The sequence below is a fragment of the Pelobates fuscus genome, chromosome 12, assembly GCF_036172605.1.
Source record: "Pelobates fuscus isolate aPelFus1 chromosome 12, aPelFus1.pri, whole genome shotgun sequence".
Taxonomy (NCBI): Eukaryota; Metazoa; Chordata; class Amphibia; order Anura; family Pelobatidae; genus Pelobates; species Pelobates fuscus.
In genome coordinates, this window is record NC_086328.1 from 3,274,421 (window position 1) to 3,301,888 (window position 27,468).

The 27,468-nt window shown below is 43.9% G+C and overlaps 1 protein-coding gene across 1 annotated transcript; it reads right to left on the reverse strand.

Annotated features, from left to right (window-relative positions):
• On the reverse strand, nt 1-27,468 carry LOC134578331 (mixed lineage kinase domain-like protein). The gene is made up of 11 exons (XM_063437316.1): nt 27,415-27,468; nt 26,100-26,628; nt 13,096-13,164; nt 11,477-11,645; nt 11,291-11,388; nt 11,065-11,200; nt 10,868-10,952; nt 2,381-2,523; nt 1,920-1,969; nt 1,058-1,210; nt 1-516 (listed from the first exon to the last, which is right to left on the reverse strand). Exons 2-11 carry the CDS (start codon nt 26,548-26,550, stop codon nt 443-445), a joined length of 1,428 nt encoding a protein of 475 aa, XP_063293386.1. The 5' UTR covers nt 26,551-26,628; nt 27,415-27,468; the 3' UTR covers nt 1-442.

A 27,468-nucleotide genomic window follows, 5' to 3' on the forward strand; every position in this document is an offset into this window, starting at 1 on the left:
CAGGCTTGATATGCATGAATAAACAGCCACAAACGAGACAAGCAAGATATGTGTGAGTCAACAGTTAACTATATAGTGTTTAATTTTATTATTAAGTTGGGGTGTGATGGACCAAGCAAGGGTTACTCTAACCAAACAATGTTTTATGGAATCACTGTTTTTTGGTTGGAGTAGCCCTTTACCCATTTGAAAGCTGATGTAGTTGAACATGTACATATGTAATCAGGACAAAGCAAGTATGACAGCAGCGGAGGTTTCACACAGGAATGATCAGGGCTTGCTGCAAAGTCACAATAGCGACCCTGTGCTGATGGTATCATTATCTCATATTGCCCATAGGCCTGCCTACTGACGAGTGAAAATAGTGAAATTGCTGAGTTTAGGAAGATATTGAAGTCGTGGCAGTCTTGGATTAATATGGTGCCAGACGTCTGTCAGCACACTATATATTAGTCTCGGCAGGCAATAATCTGGGATTTTCTTCATTTAGATAAGCATGCAGCTGATCCACAATAACTGAAATGAAAAAATGGAAATACTTTTACTGAAACAATACTATACAATTACACAATTAATATTATATATTGACTTTGTTTTGCTGCACATTGGGATACGTGTTGTAAATGGTAATAGTTTTAAAAAGCCACAGAGGTCTTTTAACATGTTAATATTTGTATTGAAATTAAACGCTTGTATAAGATTCAAAATGTGGGTTACATAGAGACTCTAAATACCCAAATCACTGCATTTTAATGAAGTTTTTTTGGGGCACAGATTTTGCCCTGGCCTGCAGCAATGCAACTGAAAACAGTGCCATTTTTGAGAAACACTGCAGACATACAGACGACCGCTAGGGCATTCGAGACAAATTTTAAAATAAATCTATTTGATTTGGTAAGTATGCAGACATCGGATACTGCGTACATCCAATGCCTCTCAATGAGAAGTATTGTATTAGATGCTCTATAGAGAACTTTTTGCTAGAATGGATCTCAAACAGTTTGTAATTTACATCCCAGAATGTTATTTATTTATTTTTGCTGATCAGCACCCGTACCTCCGGCTGTTGGACGTTTAGTAGGGTGGCTTTCTAGACTCTGTGTGATGATGTCACTGAGAATTTTTGGGCAATCCGTGGGAAGGCCGGTGGCCACCTCGGCTGTCAGCATCTGATGCAGCTCATCCAGGTGTTTCTCTGGGTCAGTCAGTCCTACAAGTTGAACATTTATCATGCACCATAAATCTCCATCTGTATGACCAGGTCATATTTTATTCACAGGGGTCTAAATCACATACATAGCTTTAACTTAGCTTGCCTGAACATTATCATTAGCCACACTAACAGTATATAACAAAATATCTACCCAAGGGCATTGAGGATGTCAGCCTGGGGGAAGGAGGGCCACTGTGGGCATTTGCTGGGCTTCTGATGAATATGATGACTATACCAACTAGAGGAGACCCATCGAGCATTCTAATAAATACTGGAACCCATGGGTTTAGAACCACTGGTTTAGAGCTTAAAATATTTGAAGAGTGAGATGTTGTTGTTATTCTGGTTAAACAGTTGTATGACCAAGACATCGATGTCACCACCGAGTATTTTCATTACTTAAACTTGAATCTGCAGCATTTTCGTAGCTGGATATTTAGATAATCATTGCAGCATTACAAAGAAAACTGGAAACCTTAATTAAAAAGGCATAACCCAGCGCAAGTTTCCAGGCCTTATCACATACAGTGTTTCATTTTATATTTATTAAAGCTTTTAATGGTTTCTATTTGAGGTGGGAAAATAGAACGGACAAAATAAGTGTCCTTTACAACATTCCATCACATATCATAGAAAAAGCTGTTGTAGGTCCTTAACCTTATCAGGAAGGCTTCCCATGGCTCAGGAAACCAAAAAGAGGACTTACCCTCTAAAGGAACCTTTCCACTGGCAATTTCGTAAAACACCACTCCCAAGCTGGAAAAAAATCCACAATACAGCAAGCATTAATGTAACACAACATGCATGGTATTTAGAAACAATATGCACAATGTTCTTGAGCAATCACCATGGAAACAAACAATGTTGGTGTTAATTGCGCCACTTTTAGCTATTTGCTTTGAATTGCTCCATATAAAGATGGCTCTGTTTTTCTATATACAACATGCACAGAAAGGCTTGCTTCCTACCAAGCGCCAGTAATGCCTTATAACTGGGCATGCTATGGACACTCCGTGCTTTGAGCCAAAATCATAGACACTCTGGGGATACAGATAACGAAAGACAAAATATTAGGGTTACTCAAAAAATCTAATTATCTGTGGCCGGTCAAATGTTATTTATCTTTAAAAAATAAATACACAAGAGAAATTCATAAAAACGTCTAACCTGTAAACCTCACTACGCTTGTTGTACGCATTGAGATTATTCAGCGTCTCAGGAGCCATGTATGCCCACCCAATGTTTTGCTTCTCGGTAGGAAGGGTTCTCCTCATAGATGACTCAGTTTTGGAGAACTGAAATTCATATAGCTGGGAAAGGGGAAATAGGGTGAGCACTTGTTAATCTGGGAGCTTGGTGCAGTGTGCCCTACTGTCAGAGACTTGTGAGAGAGAAATATGTGTCATTGGACAGAGATAATGCTGTTTCTTACAAGACCTTATGTATGCAAGAAGGGGGGCTTAAACAGTCCACAAACACATATATATATATTATTGCCAGTTATAAAGCGCCAACAGATTCCGTAGCGCTTTACAGTATTATGAGAGGGGGGATTTAACTATAAATTGGTCAATTTACAAGAAAACGTACAGGAACGATAGGTTCAAGAGGACCCTGCTAAAATGAGCTTACAGTCTATAAGAGGTGGGGTGTAAAACACAATAGGACAGGAAATAGCAATCAAATAGGGTGGGAGTGAAGCAGAGCTGGAGGAGAGAGTAGAGTGCTGCCCTTTAGGAGAGAGCAAGGGACAGGTATGTGAAGTAGAGGTTACTCTGGGAGGCCATAAGCTATCCTAAAGAGATGGGTTTTAAGGCACTTCTTAAACGATTGAAGACTAGGGGAGAGTCTGATGGCGGTAGGCAGATTATTCCATAGGAAGGGAGCCGCCCGCGAGAAGTCCTGCAAGTGTGAGTTGGCTGTATGGGTGTGAGCAGTGGACAGGAGAAGGTCATGGGCAGAGCGGAGAAACCGAGAAGGGGCATAACTATGGATCTGTGAAGAGATATAAGAGGGGCTAAAATTGTTCAGTGCTTCATAGGTATGGGATATCAATTTGAATTGACTCCTATGGGATACAGGAAGCCAATGTAAGGACTGACAGAGAGGTGAGGTCTGAGAGGACTGACTAGAGAGGAAAATCAGTCTGGCGGCAGCATTCATTACAGACTGTAGCGGGGCAATACGGCTTTTGGGAAGACAAATCAGGAGAGGGTTACAATAATCCATGCGGGAAATTACTAGAGCATGGACAAGCTCCTTGGTAGTATCTTGCATAAGAAAGGCACGGATGCGGGCTATGGTTTTAAGATGGAATCTACATGATTTGGCAACATATTGGATGTGAGGCCAGAATCAAGTATGACGCCAAGACAGCACGCTTGCAAGGATGGACTTATGTGGATACCACTAATTTGAGGGGAGAGCAAAAGAGGAGGATCAGTATTAGAAGGAGGAAAGACAAAGAGCTAATTTTTAGAGGGATTGAGTTTCAGAAAGCGGGAGGACATCCAGTCAGAGATGGAAGAAAGGCAAGTAGTGACACGTTGCAGGATGGCAGGAAAGAGGTCCGGGGAGGAGAGAAATATCTGGGTGTCATCAGGGTACAGGTGGTAGTGGAATCCAAAAGAGGTAATACGTTTGCCAAGAGAGGCAGTATAAAGAGAAAATAGAAAGGTACCAAGGACAGAGTCTTGGGGGACTCCAACCAAGACAGGATGAGGGGAGGAGGTATCATTAGAAAAGGAAATTCTGAATGAGCGTTGAGAGAGATGAGAGGAAAACCAAGAGAGGACAGATTCACAGAGACAGAGTTATTGAAGAGTTTGGAGAAGGAGAACATGGTCAACGGTGTCAAAGGCAGCAGAGAGGTCAAGAAGAATTACTATGGAGTAGTGGCCTTTGGATTTAGCTGCGATTAGGTCGTTAGTAACTTTGATAAGAACAGTCTCAGTAGAGTGGAGAGGGCGGAAGCCAGACTGAAGAGGGTCAAGGAGAGAGTTGGAATTGAGGAAGTGAGACATACGGGTAAAGACAGATCTTTCCAGAAGCTTTGAGGAACAAGGGAGTAGGGATATGGAACAATAGTTAGAGGGAGAGGATGGGTCAAGAGATTTTTTTTTCAGGATAGGCGCTACAGTGGCATGTTTAAGGTCAGCAGGAACAACACCAGAAGAGAGAGAGCAGTTGAAGATGTGTGTTAAGGAAGGCGCAAGACAAGGGGTGAGAGATCTGATAAGGTGAGATGGGACAGGATCGAGCGGGAAAGTGGTGGGGCGAGAGGAAAGGAGAAGCGCAGCCTTGTCTTGTTCAGTAGCCGGGGAGAAAGTCTAAAGGGTAGGAAGGCATTATCTACGTGTGGTTGAGAAAGTGAATGGCAAGGTGGGGAGAATTCTTTCCTTAGCTGTTCAATCTTGTCGGTGTCACGGTAATATACCCCAACACGCAGGAATAGTTCAATAGTCAAGAGACAAGAAACAGGGTTCGTCTTACCGGACCTTAGAATGGCCGGACTAGGACGAGTAAGAAAGACAGAGTCTAGAACAAGCCGAGGTCAAGGGAACTGAGAGACAGCGTAACGTAGAACAAGCCGAGGACTGGTACACAGAGGACAAAACAGCGGATAAGCAAGCAAGGATAAGGAGAGAGCGGAGTCAGGAACAAAGCCAAGGTCAAGCACCAAAAAAACCAACTGAACGATACAAGCACTAAAGGGAACTGGACAGAAACCACGATAGGGCAAGGAGCAAGGGAAACAGGTGAGTATAAATACCCTAAGGTTCACCTTGATTGGCCCCTGTCATATCCACGCCCCCAAAACGTGAGAGTATGGGGAACGTGGCCTGACAGGGGCCAATGGGAGACTGATTCTAATTTAGTCTCCCACTGTCCCTTTAAGAGCGCGCCCGAGACGCGCGGCGCGCTCTTAGTGTCGGGCGGGACACGTGACCGCTTCTCGCGGTCACTGCCCGCCTGACTGATCTTATCGTTGGCTGAGCCGCGCGCGGCTCGTGCAGGAGCAGGACCGCGCGCGGCGAGAAGAGAGGACCCCGGCCGGCCCCTGGAGAGGGTAAGTACCGCTACAGTACCCCCCCCTGAAGACACGCCCACCGGGCGGGGAGGAGCAGGCCTGGCAGGAAAACGAGCGTGGAAAGAACGCACAAGGCGAGGAGCGTGAACAGCGTCAGCGGAAATCCAACTGCGTTCCTCAGACCCATAGCCCTTCCAATGTACCAGATATTGGAGGCGACCCCGAAGCAAACGAGAGTCAATTACAGCCGCCACTTCAAACTCCTCATGGCCCTCCACAGAAACCGGAGGAGGAGGAGGGACATGCCGAGTATAACGGTTGCACAGGAGGGGTTTTAACAAGGAGGTATGAAACACGTTAGGAATGCGTAAATTTTTAGGAAGATCCAATGCATACGAGACAGGATTAACCACATGCAAGATACGAAAAGGACCAATAAAACGAGGGGCCAACTTCATAGAAGGCACACGAAGACGAATATTGCGAGTAGAAAGCCAAACCCGGTCTCCCACAGCATAGGATGGAGCCGCCCTGCGATGCTTGTCTGCCTGAACCTTCTGGCGAGCAGCTGAGGCCACCAAAGAACACTGAACCTGCTCCCAAGTATTACGTAGACTAGCCAAATGTTCGGCCAGAGCTGGCATGCCCTGTAAGGAGAATGCAGCTGGAAGAACCACGGGATGCCGGCCATAAACAACGTAAAAAGGGCTGTTACCGGAGGATTCATGAGCAGCGTTATTACGAGCAAACTCAGCCCAAGGAAGAAGGTCAGCCCAATTGTTCTGATGGTGGGACACGAAACAACGAAGATACTGCTCTAGAGATTGGTTGGCACGTTCAGCAGCTCCATTAGACTGGGGGTGGTAGGCTGAAGAAAACGAGAGGGAGATACCCATCTCTGTACAAAACGTTCTCCAGAATCTGGAGATAAACTGGCTACCCCTATCGGACACGATCGAAGTGGGAATACCATGCAACCGAAACACCTCCCTGGCAAAGATAGAGGCAAGTTCCTTGGATGATGGCAATTTGACAAGAGACACAAAATGGGCCATCTTAGAAAAACGATCCACAATCATCAGGATGACAGTTTTACCATTAGAGGGAGGCAATTCAACAATAAAATCCATGGATATATTGGACCACGGCCTCTCGGGTATGGGCAACGGATGCAACAACCCACAAGGAACTCTGTGGGAGGACTTCATACTGGCACAAGTGCTACAGGCATTAACGTAATCGGTGACGTCCTTGCGCAAGGAAGCCCACCAGAAATATCTAGAAACTGCTGAGAATGTCTTAGAAATACCAGGGTGTCCAGCAGTTCTAGTGTCATGATATAATGACAAGATGTCTCGTCTCTCCGGTATATCAACGAATAGCTTATCAGCAGGCCTCTCCCCAGGAGCCAAGTTTTGTTTAGCCTGAATAGCTTGTAAGAGAGAAGACGAAATAGAAAGAACAGTAGTCGCTATTATTCTGTCAGGCGGAATGACAGGGGTAACATCGACCTCGAGTTTGTCAGTAGTCTCGAATTGTCTGGACAGAGCGTCAGCTTTAGTATTACGATCACCCGGTCTGTATGTGATTATGTAATTAAAACGAGACAAAAACAGAGACCACCTGGCCTGCCTAGAAGACAATCTTTTTGCTTCACTAAGGTATGAGAGGTTTTTGTGATCCGTTAAAATGAGGATGGGATCCCTAGTACCCTCTAGCAGATGTCTCCATTCCTTGAGCGCCAAAATGATAGCAAGGAGTTCACGATTGCCTACATCATAATTCCTCTCTGCTTTGGACATCTGTCTGGAAAAGAAACCACAAGGGTGTAACGGCTTTTCAGGTGAATCTCTTTGAGACAAGATAGCACCTACCCCTATCTCAGAAGCATCAACTTCAAGAATAAAGGGCAGTGAAGGGACAGGATGCTGTAAAACAGGAGCAGAGGCAAATGTAGCCTTCAGGAATTCAAAGGCCTCGAGTGCTTCTGGTTTCCAGACATGAGTATTACCATCCTTCTTGGTCATTCTGGTTATAGGTGCTACAATGGCAGAAAACCCTTTAATAAAACGCCTATAATAATTAGAGAACCCCAGAAAACGCTGAATGGCTTTCAAACCCTGGGGTAGAGGCCATTCCATAATGGCAGACAGTTTCTTGGGATCCATACGAAAACCCTTGGCAGAGATTATATAACCCAAGAATTGGACTTCAGATTGATCAAATGAACATTTTTCGAGTTTGCAATAGAGACCGTTAACCAGAAGAGTTCTCAACACTAATTTAACATGCATGTGATGAGTCTGTAAATCAGTAGAATAAATTAATATGTCGTCCAAGTATACTATAACGAATGTATGTATATATTGACGTAGGACATCATTAATAAATTCTTGAAAAACTGCTGGGGCGTTACAAAGACCAAAGGGCATCACAGTGTATTCGTAGTGGCCACTCCTGGTATTGAATGCGGTCTTCCACTCGTGATCCTTTTTGATACGTATGAGATTGTAAGCACCCCTAAGGTCCAATTTAGTAAAAACTGTGGCCTGTTTAAGCCTATCAAATAGTTCTGTGATCAAAGGTATGGGGTACGCATTTTTGACGGTGATTTTATTTAGGCCCCTATAGTCAATACAAGGCCTTAATTCGCCATCTTTCTTAGATACAAAGAAGAAACCCGCCCCTGCTGGGGAAGAGGATCTTCTTATAAATCCCTTCTCTAGAGATTCCTTAATATATTCCTCCATAACCAGATTCTCCTGAGGAGATAAAGGATATATTCTCCCTTTGGGAGGCATCGTACCAGGTAATAAATTAATAGCACAATCGTAAGGCCTGTGAGGTGGCAATTTTTCAGCCTCCCTTTTATCAAAAACAGATTTAAGAGACAGGTACTGAGAGGGTATGACCGTAGGCACGGGAGGAATATTAGTAGAATTGAAAGGGGTGATTTTAACAATACAAGACTCTTGGCAAGAATCACTCCAAGAAACTATTTGTCCTGACTCCCAATCAATGGTGGGATTATGAGTACGTAACCAAGGATACCCTAACACGAGGTGAGAGGAAGGAGAAGTAATGATCTGAAACCGAATGGTCTCAGAGTGTAACACCCCTGTAGACATATGTAGTGGAACAGTTTCATGCGTGATAACTGGAGAGCATAATGGTCTACCATCTATGGCCTCAACGGCCAAGGGTGTCTCCTTCTCTCTGGTGGGTATGTTATTCTCCTTGACAAAACTGGAATCAATAAAGTTTTCGGCCGCTCCGGAATCAACCAGGGCTAGTATATTCCCTGCTATGCAGTTACTACCAAGGTGCAGGGAAACAGGAAGAAGTATAAATACCCTAAGGTTCACCTTGATTGGCCCCTGTCATATCCACGCCCCCAAAACGTGAGAGTATGGGTAACGTGGCCTGACAGGGGCCAATGGGAGACTGATTCTAATTTAGTCTCCCACTGTCCCTTTAACCCCTTAAGGACACATGACATGTCTGACACGTCATGATTCCCTTTTATTCCAGAAGTTTGGTCCTTAAGGGGTTAAGAGCGCGCCCGAGACGCGCGGCGCGCTCTTAGTGTCGGGCGGGACACGTGACCGCTTCTCGCGGTCACTGCCCGCCTGACTGATCTTATCGTTGGCTGAGCCGCGCGCGGCTCGTGCAGGAGCAGGACCGCGCGCGGCGAGAAGAGAGGACCCCGGCCGGCCCCTGGAGAGGGTAAGTACCGCTACAGTCGGTAAAGTAGCATGCAAAGCTGTCGGCTGTAAGGTTAGTTTAGGGGGTGGCCACAGCAGGGCGAAGAAGCAACGTTTCGACCTTCTAAGAGGTCTTTTTTCAAGTTAGCTTTTTTTGTTTCATTAAAATCTGCCTGCTGCTTTAACACTCTGAGTGCCTAAAATCAATTTTTATGGCCCAAAACTCAAACGCTCTGTCTGAGGAAAAATAACCAAGTCCTTTGAAGAATGACAGGTTTTCAATGGACAGGTATCATAAAGATAACAGATTATGATGTCAAATACATCACAAAATTCACTGAACCCCTTATACAAAGTGGTAGTTGGACTTCCTGATAAGAATTTCTTGTTGTGTCAATACGCCATCTATTGACCAAAGTCGAGATGATAGCCTGTAGGGAAGAGACGCCCACCTTACTCTATTGGCCACTGTAAACTAGTGACGTAAGGGAAGCTTCTCCTTTAAAAAATATGGACAAAGGATCTCAGATCTGACATCTGGAGCAGGAACGAGGACACACCTAACACTCTATCTCTTTCACTTATCTTTTCCAACTGAAAAACTTTGTAAATCTTAATCAGAACTCTGACACTTTCCTATTTCCCACAATTCTCTATACTCATACCTGCATACACATTTTATGAAATATCTCCAAGCTAAAGAAATTCTACCAAGAAGCTGGTAAATATGCTGGTTTTATTTATTTTATTTAAGTTAATAATTGTTTTTTCCTAAAAGCAGAAATATACCTGGATAAAGGCTGGTCAGATTTCTAACTTAGAAATCATAATTAGCTAAGAAATATATGATTATAAATTCCATTCCTGCAGGTGGACTAAATAAACAATATATTTAGTGGTAACTTGCCAAGTTTAGCATACCAGGCTTTTACCCAGAAATATTGACCTATCTAAATTTAGGGATAATAATCTTAATCAGGAAAGGTGAATCTTCTGCAAACGTAACGTCTGGTTAGAATTATTCTTATTGGTTATTGGATGAGGAGGAATGGTTAACTGATCTGGTATGAGAATTATTGTATTTGTCTATTGCAATATAGAAGGTATTTTTGCCTGTGAGAATTGTAGCCAGCAGCGAGTGAGTTAACTCGGCGTGAGTCAAACTAACAGCAACGTTTTATTGTAAGCTGTGCTGTGTGAGATGCTGTGTTCTGTGTTAAGGAATTGCATAGCTGATTTCAAAGAAAGTGTCCTATCGTAAATCTTGTTGAAATTACATCTATGTGGATATAAATGTTGCTATTGCTATCTGAAATTTGTGTCATAACTGCTGCCATATTGTAAACATATGTTATACCTAAATATCCACTGATTATTGTTACGCATGTTACATATTATTATTATTATTAATTATTGTCACAATAAATTATATTTTTATAATTAGTTTGTGATTAATATGTGAAATACAAATTCTCTAATAAAACGTACTCCAAGATCTATAAGAGTTAAAATAGTGGGTAGCTCTTAGCTTTAAATCAATCAAGGGGAACAGTTCCAATATATCAATTTACATTATGGTAAATCTTTGCCTATTTGTTTAACCGGCCAAAGACTCTATACTTTTGCCTGCTTATCTTGCCTAGGATATCTACTAAGACTTTATTTTGTTTTGATGGTCCTGATCCTACACCATTTGGTTTTGTTCTCGGAATTTTCAGTTATTTGTTTAATCAATAAAGACTTTAAGTTAAGTGACTGTGTTTTGTCCGAATCTCTGCATTCTGAGTCCATTCACCACAAACTTGTGACACAGTGACATGATGCATGCACAAGACCAGATATCACCAAAGGATACATACTAAGAGGGAGATTGTAGGGATAATTTATATGACAAGATGGAAGATGGAGGGTGTCTGGTACCTTTAGACAGTATGTCCCATCTACCAAGAACTTTGAGCTGCTCAGATGTCCATGCAGGATGGCTTTCATCTCTGAATGATGTAACCTGCACGTCAAGAACAAGGCTATTAGGTGAGCTGCTCTGTGTGATGGGGTCAGCCCTGCAAGGTTATCATACCTTCATTTGTAGTCAGATCTGCGACTTGGGATTTCCTCACCTGTACAGAGCTCTTGCGGCATCCAGCACCATGGAGACTCGCTGCTCCCAGGGCAAACCCCGCTCTCTGTTCAGGAGGTCTCGTAGAGTTCCTTTTTCACAAAACTCCATCACTAAGGAATAACACGGCTCACTCTCTGAAACAAAGACGCAGAGTGGAGATCAGAAAAGAGAAATAGGAAGACGGACTCCGAGAGGGGGAGAAATTCCCTTAATAATATACTTACTGGAGTTGTCAATACAGATCCCAAAGAGTCGTAAGATATTCCGACACTCAAATTTCTTCATTGTTTTACAATCTGACTGAAACTCTCTACGTATGTAACTGAAATAGAACAGATCAAAGGTAATCATCCCTAATTTAGAAGCAGTATACATTTGGCACACATAGTGAATTTAGGAGACAAACTAACTCATTATCTGTCTTCAGATCACCCTTAAGCACTTTGATAGCCACAGGGCCCTTATGGTACTCCCCTCTGTACAGAGAATGGTGACGAGTTTCATCCAACAATTCCCCTCTCTTCAGATCGGTAGGCCGGATCTCTGTAATATCCCATGATAAGCTGATCCCTTGATACACTAGAAATATAAATCAATCAGTCAGTGATCCACCCATCCATTCCTAATCCCATTTCCTGACTGTTAACCTACAACGCAAAGGGTTCAAGGTGTCCGATGTTAAAATAAAATCTACAAACTGATACCAATCAACTGGAAACCTAGCATTACCTAATAAACCTATGTTGTTATAAAGCTCAGACATAAACCCTTCCTCTTATTTTATAAGCAAAACATAAAACTAATATTTTTTTACTATATTTAGAATGCAACCTTATATTTACAATGGGCCTTTTTAAGTATCTCCCCGTCCTCGATGACCAGAAGGATCTCCCCTTCCTCAATGACCAGAAGTAACTCCCCTTCCTCGATGACCAGAAGTATCTCCCCTTCCTCGATGACCAGAAGTATCTCCCCTTCCTCGATGACCAGAAGGTCCAAAGCAGAGGACTTGCAGAATCGTTTATATGTTTCTGCCACTTATAGGTCCTTCTCTCCTGGGCTACGACTGACTTGTTTTATAGCTACCCAATCACATTATATTAATGAACAAACTCTGCAGCTTGCTGTGCTAAGTGATGTCTTAAATTGACTCTCTCAAGTTGCTATCCAGTTTGATCAATTTAACCCCTTAAGGACACATGACGTGTGTGACATGTCATGTTTCCCTTTTATTCCAGAAGTTTGGTCCTTAAGGGGTTAAGAGAGTTTCTAATAGATGTAAAGGAACACTATAGGGCCAGGAAGACAAACATGTATTCCTCACCTTATAGTGTTAAAACACCAACTAGCCCACCAGCCTCCCTAAATATAAGAAATGCTTACCTTTTTAGCCAGTCTGCTGCTGCTGGCTCTTCCCGTAATCTGCCTGTTTGGCTGACATCATCAGAAGTTATGATCTTAGCCAATCACAATGCATTCACACGGGAAAGCATTGGATTGGCAGAGCTTGTCAAGGATGCAGATCAGAGGCAGAGCCAGCACAAGTCAAACACAGCCCTGGCCAATCAGCATCTCCTCATAGAGATACATTGAATCAATACATCTTTATGAGGAAAGTTCAGGGTCTCCATGGGTGGAGACACTGAATGTCAGTCACACTTCACACTGTGCAGCACTGCCCCAAGAAGCACCTCTAGCAGCCATCTGAGGCGTGACCAGTGGATGTATCACTAGGCTGTAATAAAAACACTGCATTTTCTCGGAATAAACAGTGTTTACTGTAAAAAGGGAATGATTTTACTCACCAGACCTAATCCAGTAAGCTGTATACAAGTCACCTTAAGCTGTAGTTCTGGTGACTATAGTGTCCCTTTAATACTAAACCTGGGCTGACCGGGACCCTGTCATATGTAGCTTGAAAATTCATTGTTTGGCATTATCACATTAACAGTCCTGAAAATGTAAAGCAAATACTGTATTCTCCGAGCAAATGAATGAGCCTGAAAACCTCCACTACTGACATGCTTACCAATCATTTTCTGCTGTTCTATCCAAGAACTCAGGTTATCCACTGTGTTCGCCATCAAATGCATCCCACCTGCATTAAGTTAGAACACAGGTGTTACCCACCATGCACTGGTGTTTAATCCAATCACATACCATACCATAGGAGCTCTTCTCCGAACATGCTCATGTCCCATATAATAGGTCTATTCTTAGCAGAGTGAAATTGATGAAAACACAGGCAACCTCTAAAGAAATAAACTTCCCAACATTACCTTTGTATATGAAATCTGACATCTATATTTATTTTAAAACATTAGAATCATTTTGGGAATGTTTAACAGGGACATTCTGGTAATCTATGTCATGTCGTCTTAATGAAGTGATCTGGGGTACAGATGCTGTCTCGTATATATAAACTGTATATATTTAGATTGTTTATTTTGTTCTAAAATGTGAAATATTATTTGAATTCCTAATAATTCAAATGTTAGTGAAACCCCTGTCACTGTAAGTAGCCCACAGGCAGGTAATGCCCAGTGTCAGTGGTCTCATTTTATCACCTTGTTTCAGGCATTGAATGCACTTCTTCCAATTCTTTAAATGATGAAAACATCTCTTGAAATGTAACATTAATAGTAATAGGACCCCCACCCCTCTCCCCCAAGAACAATAGGAGCCTCTCCATGCTTTACTCTCACATACAAGAACAGATCTGCCCTACGCTAGCTACCTTTACTAAGGCATGGGAAACAGATCTGATAACCACTCTTACACCTTCCGATTGGCACAAGGTATTAATTCTACTTTACACACAGAATTACGGGGAAACACCATCTATTGAAAGGAATTACAAATTACTTACCAGATGGTACAAGACTCCTGTGGCTTTACACTCTCTATTTCCCCCCAGGTTACAGACAAATGCTGAAGGTGTGGAGCAGATGCCGGCACATACAAACACCTTTGGTGGGACTGCCTCACAATCCGGACTATTTTACCGATTATCGCTAAATTAGCAGACATACCCAAACCTCCCTCTTTTGCGGAGATCTTTTTCCACTTATCGCCTGAACCCAGGAACAGATATGAACACTCTTTAGAATATCACTTTTTGAACGCAGCTAAAACACTCATATCCAAGTACTGGAAACAAATTATCCCACCCCCACTTAGGGAATGGTTCTCCAGGGTTGAACGTATCAGATCTATGGAGGAAATCAGATGCTCACTGATGTGGGATTATTTAAAAAACCTTATTGCACTTGTATTCAATTATTGCACTAACTCCATTTTAACTTTATACTGTGACAATCCTCCATTTTGTCCTCCTAACCTGACTTCTTCAATCCTCCATTTTGTCCTCATAACCTAACTTGTTCATTTTAAAACTACCTTACATGACAGAATTTCCCAGCACATCTAATACAATAGAACAAAGACTGTATTTTCTATAAAGACATGATTAACACAGGAATTGCTGACTTTTCCTTAGATTTGCAACATAGTATAGTTTGAAGGCCATGAGAACACAGTAGTAATGAAATGTTCTATTCATAAGAGACCTTGCACCTGGCCACGAGGCCTGAGATCACCGACCGTGTAAAATGACGCTCAAGACCCCTTGCCCCCCACCCGTGTCCAGAACAATCCCACCTCTTGGTGGGTGGGCACGGGACTAACCACTTAGTTGTTTGAACCAATTAATAATATTGATAGGAGGACACTGATCACGACACTTAACAATTAATCCAATTAATGATGTTTATTTGCTGATATTCTAATAATCAATGATGACGTAAAATGTCTCTTAAAAGGACCTGCGCGTCCGCTTTTTAATCACTTGCCAATAAATTTTCTCGAAGTTATTTTAACCTGAACCTTGTGTGTCAGACTTAATTACTTCAGCGTATATACGCAATTTACTTTATTAATTTGGACAGGAACAGATAGACATTTAAACATTTTGGTTTACTGCTAAAAAGTACCATAACAACTTGGCGCCCAACGTGGGGCACCGGGCTATGTCTGGCCGGTGAGCCGTCCTAAGGAAGACGCTGTTGGACGGAGGAATCCAGGGGGAAGGAAAGGAGATTGATCACCTCCAGGTACACGGTAGAGACTTCTGCAGAGCCACCGGTATGTTCCGGCCCCTTTGATTGACCCGTCCACGTGTCTGTGACTGCTTCCCGGGAGGACATCAAAGACAGGTAATATCTTGCCCGGTGTCTCGTTACTCATTTGTTTACCTGCATTTTAGTCTATCTGTTGCCTGGGTGTGTTTGAATTGTGTTTGAATTGTTTGCCTGTTTCCCCATTTTGAGATAAAGGGGGGGTGGACCTGCAGGGGATTTGCCTGGGGTTCTGTCTTGCTTGTTTTCCCCTTTTTGGGATAAAGGGGGGTGGACCTAAGGGGATTTGCCTGGGTCTTCAGTATATCTGTCTATTTTTTTGTATTTTGCCCCTTTTGGGATAAAGGGGGGTGGACCTGAGGGGATTTGCCTGGGTCTTCTGTTGCCTGTTTTACTCCTTTTAGGAACCACGGTGCTGTGGTTGTAGGGAAAAAGGGGGGTTGACCTGTGGATGCGTTCCTGGGGGTCTTCTTTGCCTGTTTACCTCTTTTAGGAGCCTCGTGGCTGTGGCTGTAGGGAAAAAGGGGATTGTTGGAACTGTGGATTTTGTGTAGACTCATAATTTCCTGTGATCCTTCTGGTGACACTCTGAGAGCTTAGCTAGCCTCAGTGTGCACGTGGTAACCCACAGTTTCGAGTACTGGGGCTAGTGGAATTCCAAGTTTGGTAACCACTGTCCCGAGTACCGAGGCGGGGGGGATTCCAGTTTTGGTAAACCTCAGCTTCGGCTGGGGGGATTCCAGTTTTCTTTTGGTAACCACCGCCCTGAGCGCTGGGGCTGGTGGAATTCCAGTTCTTCTGTTTATTTGTGGTAGTGAGACTTATAAGTGGGTTTTATAGGGGCACTACGGGGTTGAGGGAGGTGACTTTGGAGTAAGCACATGAGTAAAGGAAAGGAATTACTGTTGATTTCATTTGAACTGTGATGCATACACTGTATTTCAACTGTATTGTTGTCTTGTTTGTTTAATGAGGAGTCTCATGTACTCCTGTGTCTGTCTCTAAGGATTTTTCCTTGCCTTTCATCTTTTCTACACTCTCTATATTATTATACTATCCACTCCCATTCCTCTTAAAAGAGAAGTGATTGGTCACACACTTCTCACCTCGCTCCAATCCGTGTCTACCACCCCGGGTAGGCGGATTCAGTGACTAGTCTACGTTTTGGGAAGACGCACCTGAGAAAGTTCCACGATTCTCGGGTGGCAGTCGAGCATTGTAGACGTTCCTGTTCAATTTTCCTTCTCTCTCTCTATATCTAGGACGCTGGTATAGGGGTAAAGGGACTATGGGACAGGATTTAGATAAGCCCAGCAAGGGCTGGTTAGCATGTGATTTAGTAGAGAACAGAGAGGGTGAAGAGATGGTTAAAGGTGTTGAAAAGATTGCAAAAGTATGTAAAATTGCTGTACCGACATGTGGGAGATTGCAACCAGAAAGTTGGCGCAAGTTACTAGCAGAAATGAAAGGCAAGCTTACAGATAATGGTTTATTAAAGACTGCTGAAGCATGGTACAGAGTAGCGAAGGCTATTCAGTTAGAAGGTTGGGTTGAGGAAGAAGTAAATCACAAAGGTGTGAAATTGTTTGTGTATCATAAAAATTGTGTTGCTGGGGTTTTCCCAAGCCCCAAGGTTCAGTCAGCCATAGGTGATAGCCAGCTGACTATGTTCCCCACTCCCGATCCTCCCGAATCCCATCCCATCACCTCCCCTGTCTGCCCGGTCCTGAATTCTGATGGATCTTTCTTTACCCCTTCCCTTTCCCTAACGGTCCCATCATCCTCAGCCATCCCCACACTCCCTTCCATGCCCAATCCTAACATCTCATCTGCCGCCTCCTCCCTGCAATCCCTCTCTATGGTTAATCCCCTTCCATCAGCACCCGTCCAGCTAACTACCCCTCCCTCCCATGCTACGACTCCTCTTTCTGCATCCATCCCTACTAATCCTGTCCTGTCTCCTCCGATAACCAGCTCCGCCCCAGTCCAATATCCTACCTCCTTAACCGTACCTGCCCACCCTACTCTTTTGCCCTCCCCTGCCTGGCCCTACCCCTTCCCATATCCCATGGCCCTGCCCTATCCCGGTTACCCTCCCTTTCCCCAAGCCACTCCCCAGGTTCCGGTCATGCCCAGTCCGGCCCAATCTGCCCCGGAAGTGCCCATATCAAATATGGCCGCCGCTTCTTCCCTCAATCCTGAAGCAACTCCTTTCCCCGCCTCCAATATGGCGGCCCCCAGTTCAGCCCTGATGCCAGTAATTCCCGGCGACTACCTGTCCCCAGGTTACGACTCGCTAGCCACCCCCGCATCTGGGGCTCATTCCCAACCACCAATCCTTTCACCTCACGCGGGACCTGCACCGCGTAGAAGAGTCAATATCATAGAATTCGATGATGACGAGATGGACAGGGTGTCCCATGTCTCATCGGAACTTGCTGCGGGAGCCCCAACTCATCGTTCTATCGATGATCCCTTCGGCCACAAGGGTCGGGGAGAACAGGCCCCTCCTAAATATGTAGCTTTTAACCCCACTCAAGCTAGTGCTCTGATGAAATCACTCCCGGACCCAGAAAAGCAGCCTATGCCCTTCTACCGAGGGATAGTTCAAATTCAAAAGACTTATTCAGCCGCATGGCGTGATTTATTGAGCATTTGTGCTATTAAAGCAGGGGATGCATATTGGCCAAGTATGGCCCGACACCTCAGTACAGATCAGCTCAACAGTGATGTTGATTACCCCTCTGGAGTAACTTTTTGCACCCAATTGAAAGAATGGGCTAAGGACAAACTTGCAGATCAGGCTGCTGGCCTTACTGATGTTATTCAAGATAAAGGAGAATCAGTGGAAAGGTTTCATGCAAGACTGTATCAAATGTTTACAGATTTGGGGTTTGATCTTACTGACAAAATTCATTCACAAATGCTGTCAGGTGCGTTTGTCCAAGGTGTTAAGGACTCTATACGCAAGGGAATCATTGCTGCACGCCCTGAATATAAGGTTGTTCCCCTGGACACCCTACTTTTAGTTGCTAGAGGTTTGGAATCCGCTCAGACCCCAAGAAGATCCACTTCAGCGCCTCTCATGGTATCCCGCTCCACCCCAGTCCCAAAAGGTACTAGACCGGAGGAGGGGGGACATTGTTTTAATTGTGGAGCCAAGGGGCACTTTAGAAGTGACTGCCCAGAACCTAAAAAGGAGCCAAGGGAGCCCAGAAAGCCCTCTAAACCTGCCCCAGCTCCCAAAGCCACCAAACAGGTTCCGATAATTGAGGAACCAGATGATTAGGAAATTGGCAAGCCTGTGTCTGCAACCCCTGTCATGGCAGTGTCTACAGGGGATAAGGGGGGGCCACTTGCCACAGTGACTTTGCCCATTGAAGGCCACCCTACCACATTTCTAGTTGACACAGGTGCAGCCCGTAGTGTTCTGCGAGAACAAGACCTGCCAGACCCATCCTTTCTGTCAAATATTGACGTCTCTTGTGTTGGAGTGGATGGCCAGCCAAGACATAGCCCTTTAACAACTCCATTACGAGTTGGCTCTAGCCTGCTTGCTCGCTTTGTGGTATCCTCCACATGCCCAATTAACCTATTAGGTGCTGATGTTCTCTCACGCCTGCAAGCATCCATCACCTTTACCCCGGATGGGCAGGTAGAAATGTCCACACCTCTATCTGAATCAGACACCTCAGCCTTGTGCTCCTTGCCTCTAATGCTGCATTTAGAAAAGCCCCGTGAGAAAGCAGCAGAATTAAGGTCCAATTTCCCAGAGGCATTAAAGATACAGGTGCCCGCCAAGTTATGGTCCTCAGGCCCAGAGGACATAGGTCACCTAAATGTTCCCCCTGTGGTGGTAAAGCTCATTCCAGGAGCTAAATTACCAAGAAAACCACAATATCCATTAAAACCAGCACAGGCCGCTGCCATTTCTACCCACATCAAGGCACTCTTGGAGAAGGGTGCCCTGGTGAAATGTAAATCTGAATGCAACACCCCATTATTCCCTGTGAAAAAGAAAACTCCCAAAGGTGAGCCAGAGAAGTACAGGATGGTTCAGGATCTCCGTGCTGTTAATGAAGCTACCGTCCTGGACACCCCTCTTGTACCAAACCCCCATACTCTGCTCTCTGGAGTCCCACCATCTGCAAAATTTTTCACAGTCATTGACCTAGCAAATGCTTTCTTCAGTGTCCCACTGGACCCATCCTGCCAATACCTGTTTGCTTTCACTCATGAGATGCAACAGTATACCTGGACTGTCATGCCCCAAGGGGCACAAAATTCACCAAGTCAATTTGCAAAGGCCATGGCCACCATCCTTGACCCATGGCAAGCTGAGCACCCAGAGGTTGTCCTGCTCCAGTATGTGGATGATTTACTGCTCTGTGGAGATGATATACCCACTACTGAAAAGTGCTCAATTAGTCTGCTTTGTTATTTGGCAGAACAAGGATGCAAAGCTTCGCTCATCAAGCTACAGTTCTGCCAACCTTCAGTAATTTTCCTTGGACATTGCCTATCTCAAGGTGCCAGACATCTTACCCGGGACCGGGTAAGAGCTGTACTGGATATTCCAACTCCAAGGACTTCGAAATCCCTCCATGCCTTCCTAGGCCTCATTTCCTACTGCAGAGCATGGATCCCAGAAGCCTCCCTGCTCATGCAGCCTCTCTATGACGCACTTAAGTCTGACCCTTTCTGTTTGCCTAATGAAGCTCTGAACAATTTCAATGCTCTCAAACGTGCCATTGCTTCTGCTCCTGCCTTGGGCCTACCTGACTACTCAAAACCTTTCAAGTTATTTGTCTCTGAAAGACAAGGCCACGCAACAGGAGTTCTCACCCAAACTAATGACTTAAGAGGCCGCCAAAGGCCTATTGGATATTTCTCATGTCAACTGGACATTGTGGCCAGAGGGACTCATTCCTGTCTCAGGGCTGTCTTTGCTGCAAGAGAGCTCATAGAAAGAACCTCAGACCTGGTCCTTGGCCACCCTCTGGTTGTTTTGGCCCCTCATGACATCTCTGCCATCATCAACCAAGTCCAGCTTAAGCACGTGTCTCCAGCCAGACACCTACGCCTCCAGTGCCATCTTCTTCTACCTGACAATATTTCCATCCAAAGATGTCAAGTTCTTAATCCATCCACTCTTCTTCCACTCCCCGAGGGGGGTATCTATTATGGATTTATCACAGATGAAACCTACATTTACCTGCTTTGTGGATGTATCAAGAAAGTCATGCATCCACATTTGACATTTTATGAAGATGAGAAGCCTCTCTGTGAAGGCCCAGATTACGCCTTCTGTACCATGTGGTACAAACCAGACATTACTCCCGAACCTTGCTATGAAGATGAGCTTTACCACTGGACTGATGTGAAGCTCACTGCTCAAGATTTCTATTGTGACTCTGAAGGCAATAGCATGGTCTTAATCCAACTACCTCAACAACTTAACTACCTCTACCGCCATTGGGATACTGCTATCCCACATATTCCTGTTACCAAATTGAAGACAAGGTCATGGAATGACCTTGGGCCCATGGCAAAGCTATGGGCCACCATGGATGAAGAACAGCTACAGGAAAATGGTATTGTCAAATACCCAACAACTGACCTTCTGGAAGCATGGCCACGCCACTTCCTAGAAAAGGAATTTCAAGATCTGGTCATAGTGAATGATTATGACCCCGAAACACCTCATGACTGTTTTGAACAGATGAAAATGGAGACAGTACACCTACCAACTGTGCATGAGAATCCATTACAAGATCCAGATTTTACCCTGTTTGTGGACGGCTCAAGATATGCTGATGAAGAAGGAAGATATCATACAGGATATGCCGTAACCACAACAGACGAAGTTATCAAATCATCATCCTTACCGCCAGCAATGTCTGCGCAAGAAGCTGAATTACAGGCTCTGACTTCAGCATGCCAAATTTCCGAAGGAAAACGTGCCAACATCTATACAGATTCAAGATATGCTCTGGGTGTGGCACATGACTTCGGCCTAATTTGGAAGACAAGAGGATTTCTTACCACCGCCGGTACACCAGTCAAACATAGTACTGCAATTAAGGAGCTAATGGATGCCCTCCTACTCCCTGAAGAAGTGGCCGTTTTGAAGGTAAAGGCCCATGGGAAACTGGATACAGATGAAGCAAAGGGCAACCATTTGGCTGATCAGGCTGCTAAGCTAGCAGCCAGGGATCTGCAGGAAGTGGATGAAGAAGTGTCCGGACAAGAAGAAGAAGAAGAAGAAGTCCCTATTTTTGCTCTGCAAACTCTTCCTACTGATTTGCGAATTTTACGAGAACAGCAAGCTGCAGTCACTCCTGAAGAAACCCAAAAATGGAAAAATAAAGGAGCTGTCCAAAAGGACGGAGTATATTACAACAACTTCAAATTCTGTCTTCCAAAAAATTTATATCCAGCAGTTGTCCAATGGGCACATGGGCCTGCACACCTGTCAAAGGAATTGATGGCCGCCCTCATACAGAAGTATTATGAAGCACCCGGAATCACAACATTGATCAGCAGCTTCTGTAAGGCCTGTGTTATTTGTGCAAAATGCAATCCAGGAAGACCAATCAAGGTGCCTGCAAAACACCTGGCAAAGCCCATGTACCCCTTCCAGCGAATTCAAATTGACCACATCCAAATGCCCAAGAGTGGGCCCCATGAATATGCACTAGTCATAGTGGACATGTTCTCAGGATGGCCAGAGGCCTACCCAGTGGCCAATATCACTGCAAAAACAACCGCAAGACGCCTACTTACAGAGATAGTATGTAGGTTTGGGCTCCCAGAAGTCATTGAAAGTGATCAAGGCCCAGCCTTCACAGCAACAGTGACCAAAGAAATTTGGACTGCTCTAGGGGTGACCCTAGCCTTCCACACCCCTTACCACCCACAAAGTAGTGGTAAAGTAGAGCGCATGAATGGCACTCTAAAAGCCAGAATGTTAAAAATGTCACAAGAAACAAAGATGCCCTGGCCAGAAAGCCTGTCAATAGCTTTGTTTAGTGTTAGGCACACACCTAGAGGGAAGCATTCACTGTCCCCATATGAAATTCTATTTGGGACAGCACCCAGACTAGGTTGTTATTATCCGCAGCAGTTACAGCTCCAATCAGATGTTTTAGTAGATTATTGCAAGTGCCTTGAACAAAATACATGCCCAAGTTTTCTCTTCAATTCCAGATCCCGATTTGGATACAGGTACCCATAACCTGCTTCCCGGAGATTGGGTTCTGGTCAAGAAGTTTGTGCGGAAAAATACCCTGGAACCAAGATTTGACGGTCCATTCCAAGTTCTCCTGATTACCGCAACCTCCGTCAAACTGGCCGGCAGGCCAAATTGGATCCACGCTTCCCACTGCAAGAAATCTCCAGCCCCTGAGGAAGCAAATACCGCACAAGCATGTACCTCTGGTACACCTTCTCCTTAATCAGCCTTATAAAGGCCCAACAAGTAGCCATCACCAAAGATATTAGTGGGTATACCTTCTGGTACAATTCATCATGCACCCATGTGGCTACTTACACCTTTGACTATTGTGACATTGTAGAATGCCCGTTCCCCACATCACAAATCCAGAGTATTTACAGAGATATCCCTCATTCAAAAGACCCATATGTTTGTGTAGTTGACAAACAATGGGGGCACAATTGTAATCATTGGGGGGCGGCGGGATGGAATGCCGGGCCTGCCTGGGGTTACAAACCAAAAAGTGCCTTATCTAAAGTAGATGAACAAGGTAGATCCCTTCTCCAGAGAATGACTTTGAGAAAGCCTGGGGGAGGTACACCAATGAAATTAATCCTTAATATTGAGCATCCAAGCCCAACGGATGCCGACCAGTATGTGATGGGAATGTATTGGAAAAAGGGTTCCTACCGCAAATTAGGGCATTTCTTCCTAAAAGATATGTGCAACTCTTCCGAGTGGCAAGGGGCCACCCATATGGTCCCTAACCCATTAAAACCTCATATCCAGACCTTTCAAGACATGATGGCCATTGCTAACCCCACCTTTGAAGATACCATGGCCGCTGAAACAGGTTTTAATGATGTAAATTTATGGTTAGAATGGATGAAATATAATGCTAATAAGCATAATAAGACTGCATGCTATGTGTGTGGTGGTGCCCGGCCTCACCTGGGTACCGTACCTCTAATCCTGCCAGTAGATATAGAGGAATGTGTTTTAAGCCTTTTTGCCTATCACTATGATTTTAACAGGTCCATATGTAGTGCATGGACAAAGGAGTATCCTCTCCTAACCAAGGATGTCAAACCCCCAGACGGTATTACCGTGTATAAAGGTAATTACACTTGTTATGCTAATTATGATGGAATTGGTAGATTCTTGGGTAACTTCTCTAAGGGGTATTGTGCTACCTACAGGAGTGTCTCTATGGACTTGTTGCAGTTTCACACCAGGTCATTAGGGGACATCTACTGGTTGTGTGGGGATTTACAGCTGAGATCCAGAATGGACAAGGAATGGTGGGGGGAGTGTACTTTGGCTAAAGCTATTATGCCTATACATATTATCTCTGACACACACCTCGTCACCCATGAGTCCAGGCACACTAAGGTTAAGCGTGACGCCCCAGTGAAAGGAAGTTTTGATCCTCATGTTTATATTGATGCTATTGGGGTGCCTAGGGGGGTACCCAATGAATTTAAAGCAAGAGATGAAGTTGCTGCAGGATTTGAATCACTTTTTGCCATAGTTACCACAAACAAGAATTTAAATTGGATCAATTACATTTATTATAATCAACAGCGGTTTGTTAATTATACCAGAGACGACCTCCAGGGGTTGGCCGAACAGTTGCAGGCCACATCCCAAATGGCTTTCCAGAATAGAATGGCCCTAGATATGATCTTAGCCGAAAAAGGAGGGGTTTGTAAAATTTTACCTGACACCTTGACCTGTTGTACCTATATCCCAGAAAACACAGGCCCTAATGGTAAAGTTACATTAGCCATAGAAAAATTAAATGACCTGTCTATAGAGTTAAAAAGGAATTCTGGGATACAAGATCCCTGGGAAAGATGGTTTGGTTGGATGACAGGATGGCAAAAGGCTTTAATGCATATTGGTATGGCTATACTAATTTTTCTTTTTATCTTTGCTCTTCTCTTTTGTTGTATCCTCCCATGTCTGAGAAAATCCCTCCTGAAGACTGTTGACCAAGCGGCACCCACTTTCACCCATCTCGAAGTTGATGACCAAGAGCTCCAAGACATCAACTCACCCTGTCTGCCGCTGCAAACAATCCCTTTTGTTGATAAAGTGCAGGAATTCTAGGAAGGGACTAACTTAGGGACAGCATCTGTCAGTGAATGGTAAAGACCCCGTGTTGGAGAAGTGGTGGATTAGCTGCCATGGGATACCCATGGGTGTGAAGTGTTCGAGAGCCATACTGACGGATGAGTTAGCCTATCAGGGTCAGAACTAGGGACAGCCTTGCACTTTGCATTAACACCTAGCTAGCGGCCACGGGGTTCCTGTGCCTTTGGGTTAACACGTCTTCCTGGTACTAACTTAATAAAGTTTTATCTCTTAGAATCTAACATTTCATAGGGGGGACTGATGTGGGATTATTTAAAAAACCTTATTGCACTTGTATTCAATTATTGCACTAACTCCATTTTAACTTTATACTGTGACAATCCTCCATTTTGTCCTCCTAACCTGACTTCTTCAATCCTCCATTTTGTCCTCATAACCTAACTTGTTCATTTTAAAACTACCTTACATGACAGAATTTCCCAGCACATCTAATACAATAGAACAAAGACTGTATTTTCTATAAAGACATGATTAACACAGGAATTGCTGACTTTTCCTTAGATTTGCAACATAGTATAGTTTGAAGGCCATGAGAACACAGTAGTAATGAAATGTTCTATTCATAAGAGACCTTGCACCTGGCCACGAGGCCTGAGATCACCGACCGTGTAAAATGACGCTCAAGACCCCTTGCCCCCCACCCGTGTCCAGAACAATCCCACCTCTTGGTGGGTGGGCACGGGACTAACCACTTAGTTGTTTGAACCAATTAATAATATTGATAGGAGGACACTGATCACGACACTTAACAATTAATCCAATTAATGATGTTTATTTGCTGATATTCTAATAATCAATGATGACGTAAAATGTCTCTTAAAAGGACCTGCGCGTCCGCTTTTTAATCACTTGCCAATAAATTTTCTCGAAGTTATTTTAACCTGAACCTTGTGTGTCAGACTTAATTACTTCAGCGTATATACGCAATTTACTTTATTAATTTGGACAGGAACAGATAGACATTTAAACATTTTGGTTTACTGCTAAAAAGTACCATAACACTCCCTGCCTTGCCATTCCACAACATTCACTCAGGTATGGACTCCGTGGGCCACTTTTACCGCCAACAAAGTAGTCACAACAACAATTTGTAGGATCAAGCTGTGTGGCTGTATAGACTCCACAGCATACCCTTCCAGCCCACTCGCTTGTGTCCCACACACCCCATACAGGTGTTTGCAAGCTGTAAAGAGCACCCATAGAATGGCTTGCCAGTATCCCAGTGGTCAAAAATACAATGTGACAATGCACATATTATAATGTACACAATTTGATGCCGCTAACTGCACATATGCCAGACGTGACCTGAATATAATGTAACATGTTGTTTTCCCATTGATTGTACACCTTTGTATTAATGTCATTGATGTCGCCATGTGCATTATATATCTGAATGCCAAATTTCACTAGTGATCAATTCTATTGTACATTTTTCAATGTCAATGCATGCACGTACTCTATCGCTCTTGAAAAACCAATAAAAAGCTAAATTAATAAAAATTAAAAAAAAGCAATAGGACATACTCTGGAAGGATTGTGTTAGCTCTGCTATGTCCTCTTCAACAGCTTGGAGATTCTGGGCCTTACGTCGACTTTCCTTGAAGTGTTCCATAAATTCAGATCTTTTTTCTACAATAAGAAGGATCTGCAAGGACTCGGCCATATCACCGAGACGGTCATTGACATGTTCAAACTCCTCCTTAATGTGGCCAGATCGCATTAACTTCTTCCACCATGCCATTTTGGAGTATTTGAAGGCCCAGCATTGAGCATTTTCTAAAACCACTTTTAGCTCCTTTAGGACACTCTCCAGCTCCCTAGATTTCTCCGGCTGGGTGTGGAGACATTGAGCAGGTAAAAGCAAGAGTGTTATCCTATATTTCAGACGTTTACACTGTTTCTTGTTAGACTCGGCAGTTTCACACAGTTGGTAGACTGTTTTAGCAATATTAAAGATGGGGCCCAGTACCTCCATATTCCAAGTCTGACTTTCAATGGTATATTTTCCAGAGAAGTGACAGTCCTTATTGAAATGTTAGTTTGTCGGTTTTACCTTTAATGTAAAGGGAACACGGAAGATGAGATTAGATAAAACGACAGTGGACGTTGATATTAATATTTTTGGCTATATTATAGTGCTATCAGCCCTGACTGAAGAGATCGCAAGGCTCATTTAGAAGTGCAATATATATATTTGGAGGGCTGAGGACATATTTTGGTTGGTATCTGTACATTTTAAAGTCACTGCCTATGATTTGTAAATCCCGGGCAGTGAATCAGAACATACATTTCCTTGACACCAGGGGTGGCTCTTATACACAGCTAGCCCAAAGTTACACCCCTAGCTGGGCCCCTAAACAGAGGTATTCTAGGAAGGATTTCATGCTCCCAGCAGATCCCTCACAGAGTCACCTCTGGTCATCTAATACCATCTGCTGTGTACCCCCAGACTCACTGACAAGCCTTTCCATACATCAGATCCCTCAATAAATCATTTCTGATCATTTAATATGGATTGTCCTTATTACTTTCATTGAATAGAAGCTGTGATTACTGTGATCCCCACTGGCCCTTGCAGAGTAGGTTGCGCCCCCTGTTACATACTTCTTTCCCAGTGAGATGTATTATGTACAATCTGTTACAATGAATCCATTTCCTGACACTATAGTATGTCTAGCATGATCACAGAGGAGGCTATTCAATAAACTCCTAACTGAACACACATTTAAATGCAACAGGCAAAAATAATAGATCTAGCAAAATACTTCAATGTTCTCCAACTCGGAGTTTAGTAAATCACGCCCACACTGTGTATGGCGAGTTACAATGTATCACCCACCGCTCAGTAAAAGCTCTCTGGCTGGGAGTTATGTGCCTGTCCCTGGCTGGGAGT

Excerpts from the sequence above, each read along its gene's own strand:
- LOC134578331 (XM_063437316.1), bottom strand. The coding sequence starts at position 26,550 with ATGGAGGTACTGGGCCCCATCTTTAATATTGCTAAAACAGTCTACCAA. Across the intron at positions 13,165-26,099 it reads GCTAACACAATCCTTCCAGA|GTGGGATGCATTTGATGGCG; the intron begins GTATGTCCTATT and ends AACTTAATGCAG. Across the intron at positions 11,389-11,476 it reads GATCTGAAGACAGATAATGA|TTACATACGTAGAGAGTTTC; the intron begins GTTAGTTTGTCT and ends GTTCTATTTCAG.